The sequence below is a fragment of the Pleurodeles waltl genome, chromosome 9 (genome assembly GCF_031143425.1).
Source record: "Pleurodeles waltl isolate 20211129_DDA chromosome 9, aPleWal1.hap1.20221129, whole genome shotgun sequence".
NCBI lineage: Eukaryota > Metazoa > Chordata > Amphibia > Caudata > Salamandridae > Pleurodeles > Pleurodeles waltl.
The window spans coordinates 1,090,262,424-1,090,279,440 of record NC_090448.1 but is presented as its reverse complement, the minus strand read 5'-3'; the positions used below and the strand labels follow the sequence as shown (position 1 = coordinate 1,090,279,440).

At 44.1% G+C, this 17,017-nt stretch overlaps 1 protein-coding gene across 1 annotated transcript in view; it reads left to right on the top strand.

Moving 5' to 3' along the window:
- Positions 1 to 17,017, top strand: part of SPTBN5 (spectrin beta, non-erythrocytic 5) — a 1,780,873-nt gene that overhangs the window by 44,401 nt on the left and 1,719,455 nt on the right. The window contains exon 2 of the mRNA XM_069208774.1: positions 3,905 to 4,046. Coding sequence (XP_069064875.1) covers positions 3,936 to 4,046 — 111 coding nt within the window. The 5' untranslated portion in view covers positions 3,905 to 3,935. The remainder of the gene's footprint in view (positions 1 to 3,904; positions 4,047 to 17,017) is intronic.

The window sequence follows — 17,017 nt, the reverse complement described above, 5'->3', positions numbered from 1 at the left end:
CTACAGATTTTCCAACAGTCATGCTGGTGTACAATGTCAAAATACATTATACGACAAGCAGCGCACATGAGAAGGGCTCAAAGGGCAGTGGAAAGTGAGATGAATGTGGATCAGCAGGGGTACTAAGTGAAAAACATACAATATTTTGTAAAATAACCAATATTTATTGAAGACTTTTAAAGCAGAGAAGGAGAGACTTTATGTGTGTTTTTGTCTGCGTTTATGTAAAAAGTTCTTGTGACACCTCACCATACCCGTGTGAAAGCATCTGTACCCAAATATATTCCCAAAAATACATTTATAAGAGTTTAACACCCCAAACATCTCCCTTGAAGCTACAACTCTGGTCAAAGAGGAGTCACTGTGGATTCTCTGAAGGCATTGAAATTTACTGAGCAGCCACCATGTTTCATGCAGTTGCTCAGCAAACTCTTTGTTTTTCAAAAACAAACTTCTAAAGCAGGAGTTTGTTGCTGAATAACAAAAAACTAGGATGAGGAAGTATTTTTAATTTTTTTCTGCTCTCAACAGGCAGGCTTTTCCTGGCCATCTTGAAGTGGGAAAAGCGTATGTCCGACCAGCTGCTCTAAATAGGGCGGCAGTCTAAAGTACTTAGACCAATGGACCAAACTCTGTCGGACTGTCAGTTTAGGGTTTCCACCGGCAAAGCCAGTGGGGGCACTGCCTGAGGAAAATGGAGGGGCGACTCCCCTGCAATGGTGAAGGAGCATCGCCCCCCCCCCAGCTAAGCCAGCAGCTGAAAAATGAAACAATAATTTACTATTGTTTTATTTTTCAACTGCTTCCTCTGCCAGCAGCATGTGCAAGGAGGGGTGGGCTGGGCCATTGGAGCGGGGAGAGGGGAGATGAGTGGTGTGCACCTCAGTGCCCATGTGTGTTTGGCCAGCAGTCCTAGGCCGGCCAAACACACATCCGCACTTAGGTTTCTCCAAACCAGCTGTGCTACACAGCCGGGTTGGAGAAACTGCACAGACTTCCATGCAGTATCTGACCGGCATACCAAGCCGCTCAGACCAATCCTTGTGCTGCTCTCATGCTATGTTTAACATGAGACCAGCACTAGGATTGCATGGGGGTGCCTGTGTACGCGTCCCAGGAAGTGCTGGAACACCAGAAGAGCAGAGGAGGGAGATGGCAGGTGGCAGCGTCAGGACAGTAAGTTTTTTTTTTTATTATTATTTTTTTTATTTCATCCACACCTGTTCCCCCCGCCTTGAGATTCGCGGCAGCCGCCGCTGGAAACATGATGGCTCTCTGACTCTAGTCAGAGCTGATGGAATGTCAATTTGGTAGGGTACGCTGCCTGACAAGTTCGTAATAAGCCCTAAAGTATATTAACACGTCCTACTGTTCCAGCTGACCCGAAGAAGTGTTTTAAATGGTAAACTTAGATTACTGCTGCTCCCTGTCCTCACAGTAGCTTCCTCTTTCTAGTGAGTTGTCCATATCTGCCCCATCCAACTCACTGCAGCCTTAAAGAAACGTACTGGCATTCTACGTATGTTTCAAAACACTGGCTCAGTGGGACTCTTTTTCTTGGTAACCGCTATACGCACCTTGCTCACCCATTGTGCCATCTGTGCTAGTGTCACTAACAGAATAACATATGTTGCTGTTACCCACCTATGTGATGATTCATAATGGAGTTGTGAACACAAAGAGCTGCCTTTGCATGAAAAAAGGCCTTCTCCTTGTATTTATTACATTGATTGAACGACTAAAATTAACTTAGGATACCGCTGATGTACACGTAAAGGTTACCAAGACAAAAAGTCCCACAGGACCAGTTTAGACCCAGCCTTACTATTTACTGCTGGGTTCTGTCAAGGGTGACTAAAGCCAATATGTATGAAAGATCTAGAACCTACTCTTCTGGATCCACTTCACTGCCACGTATTTCACTGGCTCTTGTTTCAGATAAAAAAAAGCAAATTTGGTGTATTAATTCTTCAGTGGTTTGTAGCTTGGAATAGTTTCTAAAATTCTTCTTGTGTTGACCAGGTGGTCTGATGCCTAGATCATCCAAGTTGACTGCTGAGTAGCTTGTGTGAATGTGGGATGTGCTGGTGGTTCCACTGCTGGCAAAGGTCCTCAGTAACTGCCGTAGTAGGGCTTGTCATGAGTTTCACGGAATTATTCAACGAGCCAGTAGTCCCGGTTACCGGCACCTTCCCTATTTAAGCAGTCAGCGAAGTATGCAAAGTTACTGGGCGAATTAGACTGAGTAGGGTGCAGCTTGAGTCCTGTGCTACAGTAAGCACCCACATGGGTATGCCCAGACATGGGCCCTCTGTTGTCTGTGCTCATGATGCACCCTACTGAAGCTGCCAAAATAGGCCTAAAATGGTCTGGGGTTCCTTGTGGTCCTTTTCAGATAGGACCTAGTCTAGCCAGTTGGACTACACTGTTCACACTGGAGCAGGACCAGAGCTGATTTGCATATGGCTGGTTCTTGTCGGAGGTTGCATGGTGGAGTGGAGGGGAGCAATGGAGTGGATTGCAGCACAGAGTAATTAAGGGTGTCTAAGATTAAATTAAGCATGCCACCCATTACTTTTTGTTTTCCTCACTTTGATGCCCTTAGTGTGACAGGTATGACCAGACATAGGTCCAGTGTTCACTGTGCCATAGGACTCAACCTTTACCCTACTGATGAGGCCCAAAGAGGCAGAAACTAGTCTGAAGTTGCTTGTGTTTCTGCTCAGAAGGGATCAAGCTTTCCAGTTCAGGTTGGTGTATTGCCATTAGAACAGCACTAAATATGATTTGCATATGGCTGGTTGTTGCCTAAAGTGGGCAAAAACATGATGGACCGGATTGTGGACCAGAGTAATTACAAGTGCCATTAACAGTAGCAATCCACCAATCACTTTTTTTGGTTGTCTCAGGATTGCATTTACTGTCTTGTACATATTTGATAAAACATACTGGGTCAGACATGCAGAATATCTGTAGAAACTATAATTCACTAAATCCAAACCAGACACTTCCAAGCAATGCCTGCCCATCTGATTAACCCAGGACCTTTCAAAAGGATAACTATGGTGGCAGATCACTAGGTGGACAAAGGTCTAGACAAGCGCCCAGATTCTGTATCCCCTTAAATGTAACTCTAATCCCTAATCTAGTTACATATGGTTTAGGAACATTTTTAAATTAGAACTCCTGGACAACTGAACTCAGGGCAGAACAAGGTTAATGGCTGAAGCATGGGCGTAGCTACCACTGGTGCAGTGGCACTAGAGACAAGAACCCTAAGGAACCCGTTGAACCTGGAAAATGCTGTATTTTACTACACCAAAATCGGTCAATGGGGCCATTTCCCTTACTTGCAACAGGACCTGTGGTATCCTAGCTGCACTAATGGGTTGAAGAATATTTAACATGGTTACTCACCCTTCCCAACTGGGCTGCAACTTCCACTCCCAGACATTAAACTTTATTTCATCTCTGCCAGCACAAGTAACTTCAAGAAAACACATTGAAAACTCCAAAATAATGAATTACATGTGGCTTTTTCTGTAGCATATTTTAAATATAGTATCTCATGATAATATTGCTTCTTACAAGCTCTTGTTACTATTCTTGTCTTTGCAGTCCAGCTTGCTTCTGCAATTACTTTCTAGACTTTGATGATTTAGTGTTGGCAAATGTAGGTTTAGCACACACCTGTCAACTACAATCATTCCAATTTTAAAGGGTAACAGAGAATATTTTTTAGGTATGTGCGCACCACAAATAACTTCGAACAGTGCATTTAATTAGGCATCAGTTATTGTCCTAGTTCAAGACCTGGAAGTTTTGGTTACAATTTTAGAAGGCTCATGAGAGAAGTAAACAATGAAAGAGCTTCCATGTCAAATAAGAATCTGTTGTTTTGTAGGAGAAGGAAGAACTAACAACAGCGTCTCACCATGAGTGAAGAGTATGATGAGGGTCACATCAAGAACCTGCAAGAGCAGCGCATGTCGGTGCAGAAGAAGACCTTCACCAACTGGATGAACAACATCTTAGCTCAGGACACCGTAAGCGCATCTTCTATATATGTTTCCTTCTGCATATTTTCAATGACTCTTTTTGTTTTGTAGAAGCATCTCTTCGTATGTCCTGTGTCGGCCATTGGTATTTCTGCTTTGAACCCAATTTTAAAAAACATGCGTCCTCTGATTACACTTTTATAGAAACTAGAGGTTTGTGGTTGTACGTCTTGTGTTAGTCACGGGTATTTTCATTTTCCACATTTTTAGGAAACTTCCATGAGCATGTACTGTGTTAGCCGTTTGTGTTTTCTATTTCAACTGTGCATTCAATCTTCTCCTCATTATCATCACCACGCAGACCCTTGACAACCAACTCCCAGTACCATTGGAATGAGTTGGCCATGCTGCAATCCCTATGATGATAACGAAGAAGATGATGATGATGAATATTTATAAAGTACACACAACTACCCATTAATGGTTGTCCTGGCATTAGTGCTAGAAAAAAGCAAACATGATATATTAACAAAATAGGCAAGTTTTCAGGACCTTACAGAACTTAAGGTGGTCAGGTTCTAATTGAAGGTGGAAGGGAGAGCATTGCACACCCTGGGAACCTAACAAGACTCTTCCTCCCAATAGCGATTGCTAAATTCGAAGGACTACTGCCAGGGATGCATCAACAAAGCATAATCTATACCTCGGATGTATTGATTGATTATTGATTCAGTGATGACTTGACCCCGGTTATTTAGGGCTCTGTGGCCTGGAGGACCTGGAAAGTCGTTAGCTGTTCCACAGGCAGGCAAAGAATGCTTTAGGGTGTGGAGAAATTGACAAATGCGATAGAAGCCTTTCTAGAAACCTGGTGGCTGGTTTTGAATCAGTTATACTCTTTGTAGGAGACCTGTGGGAAGGCTGATGTATAGAGAGTTACAATAGTCAATGTGTGAGAGAACAGTAGGTTTGATCACCAACCATTGGGAGTCTGATGGAAGTAAGAGCATTGTCTTACAAAGAACACGTTTTTAGTGAAAACAGTAAGAAGTAAGGGCACCCATGTGCTTCATAGTAGTCAAAGATATACTCATGATAATGCCTAGATTCTTAAGTCTTTAGGATAAGATCTGCACCCAGTTGAAAAGACCAGGAAGAAGAGGAAAGCATGAGAGATGCCCCACCAAACAGGAGCAGCTCAGTTTTGTATCTGTTTAACTTGACTGAGTTATTGCCAAGCCAGAAAGCTATGGCTGATAAACAGACATGAAAATTGCTAGGGCAAAAGGAAAACTGATCTGTAATGGAAAACACAATATATGTGTCATATGTACACCAGGGGCTTAGGGAGAGTACAGATTGGAATCAAGAGGGTTGCTTGGGTGTAACCTCCAAAAAAGGAGAAAAGCCAGTCAAATGCATTCTCTTGAATTCCTACAGAGTGAAATATGACATGGGAGACCATATCGAGGTCTAATAGCACTAGCATGGCGCTCCCTCCATTGACTGGCATCATGCGGATGTCAGTGCCATGAAGGGGGCAAAAGCCAGACTGCACAGAATTCAATATGCTAATGTTTCCTATGAAGGCAGAAAGTTAGATATTAACTTATTTTCCCAAGATCTTAGAAGGAAAAGAAAGAACGAAAATTGGAGGAAGTTACAAAGTATGGAAAGATCTGCTAAAGGCTTTTTCTGAAGCAAAACTACCATATTTTTTCATTTGGGAGCACTAAGCCAAGGTAAAAAAGGCATTGTATATAGAGTTTAGGGATGGTACTGCTGTGTCATGTGCCGGACTAAAGATTTGTGCCAGACAGGGATCATTAGAGTAGCATATTTTTTGCATAAATATGTGCCATAATGGAGTCAAGCTTAATAGGAAGGAACTGTGAAAAAACAAGCTGAGATCTAGCCACGATGAACGTGTCATCTTTAACTAGTTTTGATAAGGAGTCCTCAGTATTAAAATATTGGTACATATTGAATCACACGCCATCGACTCAAAGTGGCCAACTGGTCCTTTGGTGACTTCTTCAAAGAATCTCTAAACCAAGAACCCATCACCCTGCCTACCACAATCAGCCAATGTCTATTCGTAACTCTACTCTTTCAGCCATGCATTAAAAGATATCACTAATGATCACCCCCTAATGAAACTAATGTACCCTGAAACCAAAACCTCCCACAATATGGCACACAGAACTCACACCAGCAAGCTAGATATCCACAGACAAAAAATCAATGTAGAAAAACACAGCTTTCAGACCTCCTTAAACGTTAGGTCTGCTTCTCAGCTTGCAGAAATCTCAACATTTTCAAAGCTGATATGCAGCTTACATCAATAAAGTGTAAAATAGGGGCAGAACTGTGCAAATTCTGTGGCTCGCCGATATCTGTGATACCCCTACAGCCAGCACTATGAATCTATAATAGTGCACTTGCTATTGTGAGAAGCAAACATAATAAGTGCCTGTAGGAAGTTGGCTCTGTATATACTATTTCAAAGTGAGAAATAGTGTGCACAGAGTCCAAGGGTTCCCCTTAGAGGTAAGATAGTGGCAAAAGTAGATAATTCTAATGCTCTATTTTTTGGTAGTGTGGTCGAGCAGTAGGCTTATCAGAGGGTAGTGTTAAGCATTTGTTGTACACACACAGGCAATAAATGAGGAACACACACTCAAAGACTTACTCCAGGCCAATAGGTTTTTATACAGAAAAATATATTTTCTTAGTTTATTTTAAGAACCACAGGTTCAAGATTTGCAGTAAACACTTTAAATGCAAGGTACTTCACTCAGATACTCTAGGAACTTTGAATAAAAGCAATATCATATACAGTCTTTGTAAAAATGGCAATAAGCTATTTTCAAAGTGGACACACTGCAAAAATCAACAGTTCCTGGGGGAGGTAAGTAAAGGTTAGATTAGGAGGTAAGTAAAACACTTACAAGTCTCAGTTCTGGAGCGTAGGCAGCCCACCGTTGGGGGTTCAAGGCAACCCCAAAGTTACCACACCAGCAGCTCAGGGCCCGTCAGGTGCAGAGGTCAAAGAGGTGCCCAAAACACATAGGCGCCTATGGAGAACAGGTGTGCTCTGTTTCCAGTCTGCCAGCAGGTAAGTACCTGCGTCCTCGGGGGGCTGACCAGAGAGGTTTTGTAGAGCACTGGGGGGGACACAAGTAGGCACACAAAACACACCCTCAGCGGCACAGGGGCGGCCGGGTGCAGTGTGCAAAGCAGGCGTCGGGTTTCAGGTAGGAAACAATGGAGGGACCCGGGGGTCACTCTAGTGGTGCAGGCAGGCACAGGGGGGGCTTCTCAGGACAGCCACCACCTGGGCAAGGTAGAGGGTCTCCTTTGGGTCACTCCTGCGCTGAAGTTCGGTTCCTTCAGGTCCTGGGGGCTGCGGGTGTAGTGTTGGTTCCAGGCGTCGAGTCCCTTATTACAGGCAGTCGCGGTCAGGAGGAGCCTCTGGATTCTCTCTGCAGGTGTCGCTATGGGGGTTTAGGGGGTTTGTCTCTGGTTACTCACGGACTCGCAGTCGCTGGGTAGTCCTCCCTGAGGTGTTTGTTCTCTGGATCTCGAGCCAGGGGCGTCGGGTGCAGAGTGTGAAGTCTCACGCTTCTGGCGGGAAACGTGCAGTCTTTGAAAGTTGATTCTTTGTAGCAAAGAAGTAGCTGGTTTTGAACAGGGCTGTTGTTCACGGGAGTTTCTTGGTCCTTTAGTCCAGGGCAGCCCTCTGAGGCTTCAGAGGTCACTGGTCCCTGTCGGATGCGTCGCTGGTGCAGGTTTTCAAAGTTGGAGACAGGCCGGTAGGGCTGGGGCCAAAGCAGTTGTCGTCTTCTTCCTTCTCTGCAGGCTTGGAGGTCAGCAGTCCTTCTTGTTTCTTCAGGTTGTTGGAATCTGATTTCCTGGGATCTGGGGTGCCCCTAAATACTGAATTTAGGGGTGTGTTTAGGTCAGGAGGGCAGTAGCCAATGGCTACTGTCCTGGAGGGTGGCTACACCCTCTTTGTACCTCCTCCCTGTGGGAAGGGGGGCACATCCCTAATCCTATTGGGGGAATCCTCCAAACACAAGATGGAGGATTTCTCAAGGCAGGGGTCACCTCAGCTCAGGACACCTTAGGGGCTGTCCTGAATGGTGGGTGACTCCTCCTTGTTTTTCTCATTATCTCCTTCAGCCTTGCCGCCAAAAGTGGGGGCAGTGGCCGGAGGGGCGGGCATTTCCACTAGCTGGGATGCCCTGGGGCGCTGTAACAAAAGGGGTGAGCCTTTGAGGGTCACCACCAGGTGTTACAGTTCCTGCAGGGGGAAGTGAGAAGCACCTCCACCCAGTACAGGCTTTGTTCCTGGCCACAGAATGACAAAGGCACTCTCCCCATGTGGCCAGCAACATATCTGGTGTGTGGCAGGCTGGCAGAAACTGGTCAGCCTACACTAGAAGTCGGATTGGTATTCAGGGGGCATCTCTAAGATGCCCTCTGGGTGTATGTTACAATAAATTTCACATTGGCATCAGTGTGCATTTATTGTGCTGAGAAGTTTGATACCAAACTTCCCAGATTCCAGTGTAGCCATTATGGAACTGTGGAGTTTGTGTTTTACAAACTCGCAGACCATATACTCTTATGGCTACCCTGCACTTACAATGTCTAAGGTTTTGCTTAGACACTGTAGGGGCATAGTGCTCATGCACATATCCCCTCACCTGTGGTATAGTGCACCCTGCCTTTGAGCTGTAAGGCCTGCTAGAGGGGTGACTTACCTATGCCACAGGCAGTGTGAGGTTGGCATGGCACTCTGAGGGGAGTGCCATGTCGACTTAGTCATTTTCTCCCCACCAGCACACAGAAGCTGTGAGGCAGTGTGCATGTGCTGAGTGAGGGGTCCACAGGGTGGCATAAGACATGCTGCAGCCCTTAGATACCTTCCCCGGCATCAGGGCCCTTGGTACCAGGGATACCAGTTACAAGGGACTTCTCTGAGTGCCAGGGTTGTGCCAATTGTGGAGACAAAGGTACAGTTTAGGGAAAGAACACTGGTGCTAGGGCGTGGTTAGCAGGGTCCCGGCACACTTTCAATCAAAACTTAGCATCAGCAAAGGCAAAAAGTTAGGGGGTAACCATGCCAAGGAGGCATTTCTTTACAATGCCTCCCTTCACAAAATATATTTTCCCACACATTACAACAGATAATAATATCCAACTACTGAAAAAAACGTTTCAGTTCGGAAATTCTTGTCAACCACTGCCCAGGGACGGCCTTAGGTGGTGCCCTGTGCGACAATGTTTCTTGGTGCCCCACCCTCCCCAATGACGACCTCCACCACGGATTGCCACACTACCCCCCTTTAACAGTGCTCCTCAAAACTCCGATCTCTCTACAGGCAGAATATAAATCACAAGCTATCTTAGCATTGTTATTGTTGCCTGAAAATTGCCGGAGGCAAGGAACGCTGCAGCAGGTGCTTTTAAAATCATAATATACTTCCAAACACGGAGTTCCTACCCGAAGTCAGCACCTGGTGCGTGGCACCGGTCGCACCGCCCTAGAGCCGGCCCGGCCCCTCTACACAGCTATCATTACTGGAAAGGATAATTTAAAAAAACACAGTTGGCATACACTTGAAGAAACAAATTAACAGCAGCCTTCAGATGAGACTGAAGTTCAAACACAACGACCACCTATGCCATAACCTAATGTGTATTTGAAAAGCACAAGGAAATCTTTGGGCCTCTTGGAGCTGAAAAGGGTCCTCATTTTCCCAACCTCAGAAGAATAAAACCTTGAATGAACTTACCAGAATTTGAACATTTGACCATAAGGTCAAACATAGATCCCTGGAATGGATGCAATATTCCACTGAGCCACAAGATAGGCTTTGAACAAGCCCCACTCTTCACAGACAGAAGCAACTACTATTTTCTGGTCCTTTTTGACCTGTCTGTGATCCCTAAAACCACTTACCAACACACACTGTTAAACATCCTGTCAGTGCTCGTGGGCATTGACAACTCTGGTCTTAAGTGGTTCGCATCTTACCTCTTCAAGATGCTTCAGCTCATCCTGATAGGCACCTCCAGATACAAAGAACATGCAGTGCACCCCATTATCGATACTCTCTCTCACTATCTTCCCTCTGTGCACGAAAGCGGTCCAAGCAATGTTGTCCATTCATGTCATAAACGTTCACCTGCATGTCAGTGTCACACAACTACATGTGAAAATCTCCAGAACCAACATTAACCAACCTAAAGTTTTTCTCACCCAAGCCTGGATGCCAAGTGCCTTTCTGAAACTGAACCCAAGCAAGACCAAAGCCCTTCACATTTCCAGTCCCTCCAAACTCGCCAAGGTTCAGAAATGGCTTTTTGACAACAGCCTGAGTAGATCTAGACCGCTATTGAAGACAAATGGTACATCACTGGGTTCAACCACTGATACATACGTGTGACTGAGAATACACAAGACCAAAAAAACCTATCAGCATGGCATCAACTATCCTTCCTCAGCGATAAAAACCTTTACCTTACAAAAGTGATAACCAGAAGCACTGTTCAGGTCATAGTCCCCTTGTACATTCTCTATTGGTTTACCTAAAGTGATTCCTTCACTTTCCACCTGGCTCATCAGAACTCTGAAGAAGTATAATCGCTTTACCACGCCTTGACAAAATAATATTATACCCCCCCCCCACAAAATATATAAAAAGAAGTGGCGTCCAATAGGTTTCACCTATGAAAGATCTATTGCCTTTACCAATGAGGAGTCATTGAAGAAGTGAGCTAGGATACTGAAGCCTTCGACGCCCTACGCCACCCATGTTCCTTCAGGTTTACTACCGCCTTCTACACCGCCCACCACACCACCTGCCAGCCGGCCAGACACTTCAGAGTCCAACCGCTGCCCAGGGGGAAGTTAGTGTGCAGGAGTTGCTAAGGAGCAGTGGAGGAGCAGTTTGAGCGAGTGCTAAGCAACAATGAGCCCCCTCCCTAGAGGAAGTGGCAAGTGGAAGGAAACAAGTATCGGAAGCAGTACTTGGCCCCGAGGCCACTCTTCTTTGCACGACAACAGAGCCAAGGAGAAGGCATTGGCCCGCAAAGAGCCACGTGGGAGCCAGCCAATGGTTAGTAGAACGATGTGGAGACCACGTGGGAGCCAGCCAATGGTAAGTAATGTGATGTCGGAGCCACGTGGGAACCAGCCAATGGTAAGTCAAGGTAAATATGGGTGGGCTCTAAGGCCCCTTTTAAGATTATTTTTTAAAACATAAAAGATTTTGCAAGCGCTGCGCGGGAGAAACCTAAAAGTAGTGCTTACAATAGTACTAATAAATATAAATTCATGTAAACAAATATATATAAATAGTACTTTTTATATTTCGTTTAACAATTTTATTTCTTTATATTTTTAAATATTTAAAATAATTTAATTCAAATTGCCATTATATCTTATGTGGTTTTATTGTCTGTCCCTACCTCCATTATGTTTCACGGGAGGGTGTTGCAGTACCTTATACTTGGTCATATGTAGTTCTTGACTCACTACAAAAGCATAAGTTATGACAACGTTTTAAGTTACTACATAAGTGCAGTTTGTGAATCTTGAAAAGTAGTAAACTTATTACAAAAACGGTAGTTTGTGAATCAGGCCCCCAGTCTAGATAGGCCAGTGTGAATGCTCACATGAATGCTTAAGTCACATACCTCCATTCAATTGTAAAAAGATACCAGATATCAATAAATAAAATTATATATGCAGAAATCTTCACTGGACATAGGGCCAGATGTAGCAAACATTTTTGCGATCGGCTGTTTGCAATCGCAAAAATGCATTTTGGCATGTAACAAGTCCAATTTGCGATTCGGTAACCTGTTACCGAATCGCAAATTGGATTTGCGACTACATACCGATTCGGTATTTGGAAGGGGCGTGTCAAGAGCGTCCCTTCCTAATACCGAATCGCAGAGGTATGTATGATTATTTTGTGACCGTGAATGTGGTCGCAAAACAATCGTAGTTATCACCAATTTCAAATTGATGGTAACCAATTCGCCAAAGGAAGGGTTCCCTAAGGGACACCTTCTTCTTTGTGAATGCATGCGAAAACATTTTTTAAGAGAGGCAGTAGTCCCAAGGACCACTGCCTCTCTTAAAAAAAGAAAAGAACATTTTTCATTATATATTTTTAAACGCATCCGGTTTTCCTTTAAGGAAAACAGGCTGCATTTAAAAAAAAAAAATAATAATTGCTTTATTGAAAAGCAATCACAGACATGGTGGTCTGCTGAGCCCAGCAGGCTACCATTCCTGTGATTGTAGCCATTGCAATGGCTTGCAAATTGCGAACTACCTCATGAATATTAATGAGGTGGGTCCATTTGCGAGCCCTTGCGAATCGCAGTTATAGTGCTTTCCTCTTATCTGGTTTCTAAGCACTAACATAACACAACAGAAATGCACTTCTGAGGTCAAAGAAGGCTTTTATTGTTGTTAATTCTTCCCCAACCACAATATTTATGAATGACGAATTAGTAGCTTTCAAGTCCGCGTTAATCAAACAAAATATATCAGTTTGCAATATACACAGCAGGTTATATTTATAAGATATTGAATGCAAAGCAAAACAAATACTTCACCGTGTGGGAACTATCTACAGCTTCATCTTTCTAAGGTCTGCAAGCTGATGACCCCTGTCAGCCGCGAGAAAGAGAGATTCATCTACCCACACGGGATTGCTGGCAGCTGGCGCCAAGCTCCAGCACGAGGTCCGGCAGATTCGAATCTGACCCTCTGCAGCCTGTTACATTTGTTACAAAGGTGTGCCCCCTCCTCTCAGACCTGGGAAACTGAGCAAGCCTTTTGGAGACTGGCCAGGTCTCCAAGACTACTCCTGTTCCCAAGCTCAAGCGAAGAAAAAACAACACCCATGTACTCTCTCTTATCATGTCTAGTCTACTGTGAGAAAAACATCTTGGTTCTCTGGTGCAAAAACACAGCTTGGAAAAATACAGCTTGGTCTAACTCCACGTTAAAGGCAATGGGCAGCTAACCTAAATATCAAATGTAATGTCTAGTGTCATGTCAAAGCCAATAGGCATCTAAGCTGAATATAAAATGCAATGTATAATATCATGTCAAAGCCAATAGGCAGCTGAGCTGAATACAAAATGCAATATACAATATCATGTCAAAGCCAATAGGCAAAATATCTAATAGCATGTCAAAGTCAATAGGCAGCTAAACTGAATACATCATGTCAAAGCCAATAGGAATGCAATGTCAAAGCCAATAGGCGGCTAGACTGGATACAGCATGTCAAAGCCAATAGGCAGAATACAGAATGTAATGGCTAATGCAATGTCAAAGCCCATAGGCGGCTCAACTGAATACAGAAAGTAATGGCTAATGCCATGTCAAAGCCAATAGGCGGCTAAACTGAACAAAACATACCATGTGCTACTGGTGAACATTGAGCAACTAATATGCGCAGTGGTGAAACACAAAGTCATTGGTCAAAACAAAACTTTATCAAATGGCAGTACAGCAGTATGAAACTAATGGAGTTTCATACATTCCAATAGCGATTACTTAATTGCGATTCGCTAAAAATCACAATTAGGTGATCACTATTGTGAAGAATGATACATCTGTCCCTGAGGCTCTTGTGCAAATGGAATTGGTGTTTTGTGCTCCATTTCCAACATTCTTTAGTTAAGAAAGTAGCAGCGAATGCTTAACTTTTTTTGATTTTTGGATACCAGACCCCTTCTTTCAGCATCGTTACCATAAGAAATTACACGATCAGATTGCCATTTTCCATCCGGATGAAAGCCACCCATTGATTCTGCCAGTGCCAGGGTCGAAAAGCTGTTAATATAGGATTGAAACTGTCCAGTAATTTATGCGGGAACAAAACGCCGTGATTGAAATGACTTTTTGCTTTTGAAGTTGTGAAATTGAGAACAGCTAGGATTTGTACTTTTTTGCTTGACCCTTGCACTGATTTTACTTGTCACAGAACACCGTGCCCTCCCCAATTTTGAATGTTTTTTTTTTTTAATGTATAGTGACTTGTCTTATTTGATATAGGTATAATATATGTCTTTTTACTGATATATTTATGGATTAGCGTTTGATGCATTCAGTGGATGTGTATAAGATTATTGATTGCTTTTTGGTATCCTTGTACCATTCACTGGATATATTTGGTTACGAGTCCCTAGTAGCCAGTGCTTTAAATGGAAAAATAGAAGTGCAGGTACTCTGTAATAGAGTACCTGCTTGTTTCTGAGAAGTGCCGGTACTCTCCAATTAAAAGTATTACGTTTTTCCTGAGATATGCCGGTACTCTCCCTCTCAAAATAAAAAAGTGCCGGTACTCACTACCGGAGAGTACCGGCCCATTTAAAGCACTGCTAGTAGCCATTGCCATGTGTGATACTACTTGCCCAGGTTCTTCGAGTACGTGGGTCGTTCCTGTGTTACTACTACTAGAGAGGTATAGCCAGTAATTTCCAAAACTTTACCTGAAGTATGCCAGAAAACTTGGTAGTGACACAACTACCCAAACAAAAGCTGCAAAATTGTAATTCATACCTTCCAACATCATCTGAGACATCAGTGACTCATTCTCTCAACCACCCCAAGGAATCTCTGACAGGAACGCCATATGGCCTGGCAGCATGACATTGAAGGACGTGCTGTGGGCTCGTCGTGTAGCCATCTGAGAATCATGCATTGTGACATCCCGAGAAGCATTGAAGTGAAGTGCTTTCTGCCGTCCCAATCCCGACTTGCAATCGATCCTGATTTGATTTTACTTGCCAACATTATATCAGCCCTTTTAGGATTGGTTGGACTGTACTGGCTAACGCCCGAGCCACCCATTTGCCCAACAGTGATCTTGTGGCAGTCTCACACATCTGCAATTAGCTCTGTGTTTTGCAATTTAGCTCTGGACATCAGTTCCTCTGGCAGCTCCTTGCTGTGTGCCTTAAACACCTAACAAAAGATCAGGGAGGGGCTGGGACACCAAAAACAACCCTGGTCAAAATGCTCTACTCCCTTCGTCTCCTCATGTTAGCTCCATCCATCCATCCATCCATCCATCCATCCATTCACTTACATTTTCTCCTCCCTATGTTCCCCCTCTCTGATAATTTTATCTCTACCTTCTCCCTCCATCTCTTTCTTTCCTTCTCCATTTAACACCCTCCCCAAAGCCTGCTTCCATTAACCTCGGAGAGCTAGGGAGAGAGCAAAAGAGGAGCAAAGAGGTTCCTGGGCTTTCCAGGGAAATGCCCGGTGTAATGCCTCTCCTTTGGGAAAGGCGAAAAATAGATGAAGAGAACCAATTTTTTTCCCACTAGGCCATGTCTACTCAGTCTGTAATGTACCAGGTGGCGGAAAGATTCACGCTAGGCGGATCTGGCCATTTGACGCCCCTACAGCAGAGCCCATATTGAGTGGCGTGTGCATTTTGCTCGCACACACGTGCAGATGACTAAAGTCTCACCCTCAAAGGGCTGCAGATCCCACCCATATTAAGACAGGCTAAATGGTGGATTCTTTCTGAGCGGGCAGCATTGAGCATCACCCTTTTAAGGAACACGAAATTATGCTCTAGGCCTATTAATAGCTGCGAGAGACAGGAGTATTATGGCATCCGCACAACATTCTGCAGGGGACCCCATCATTTTGCATTATGCCACCTGGAGGACATAGTTCGTTTTCAAGAAGTGCACTATATGAAAGATATCATTCATCCTGCTTTGTATTTGTTTTACAATGATTTATTTTTACTCATATCTCGCCCATCTGTTACGAATTCTAATTTAATGGGAATGTCAGTTCACCTAAAAAAAAGGCCACTTCAATAAAAAGTACTGTTGGATCTGGCCCTTTTTACAGGGAAAACCCCAAACTTTTTGCCTCCTTTCTCCTATTTTTTCTGACCTGTTTTTGTTGGGTTTAGGATTCTGAGCAGTTTACCACTGCTGACCAGTGCTAAAGTGCAGTTGCTCTCAGTGTAAATTGTGATTCTGATTGGTTTTCCATAATTGGCATATTTGATTTACCAGTAAGTCCCTACTATTGTGCACCATGTGCGCCAAGGGCCTGTAAATCAAATGCTTCTAGTCAGCATGCAGCACTGATTGTGCCACCAACATGAGTAGCTTTTTAAACATGTCTCAGACCTGCCACTGCAGTGGCTGTATGTGCAGTCTTTACTTCCAGTTTGACCTGGCAAGTGCACCCACTTCCAAGGCCTGATCCTTCCCTTGTAGTACACATAAGGCACCCCTAAGGTAGGCCCTAGGTAGCCCCATGGACAGAGTGCAGTGTATTTACAAGTTAGGACTTGTGTGTTTTACAAGTCCTGATAGTAAAATACTGCCAAATTCGTTTTTCATTATTGCAAGGCCTATCTCTCCATTAGGTTAACATGGGTATTGCCTTGAAATATCTGTTAAGTGCAGTTTTCTATTGGGAGCAGACAGAGTTTGGGGTGTCCGAACTCACACTTTAAAAATACATCTTTTGGTAAAGTTGGTTTTAGATTGCCAGCAACAGGAAAGCAGTGTTGGGATTGGACGGAGCACCCAGCCAGGGCGCTCTGAGGCAGAGAGAAAGCTTCTGCCTGCTGTCTCCAACCCAGAAACACAGTGCCTGCGTTTCCGCGTTGGAGAGAGCCTAGTGCGCCAAACATACATGCGCAGCGAGGGGGAGCGCTGTGCACTCTCCCTTCATGCTCATCACAGCGCAATGGGCCGCCCCTTTTGCTATAAAACGATAATAAACATAGGGGCATATTTAACACAGTGCAGCGACACTTCCTTGCGCCCTTTAGCACCATCTACCCTAAGTGTGCTCGTATTTAAAATACGGCGCACTAAGGCGCAGGGTAGGGGGCAATAGCATAATTTTTTTCTTTACAATACTCTGCAGGAGCAGCGCCAAATTTTTTCATCTGCATAATTCTATATCACAGATGTCATTCAGATGAGATGTC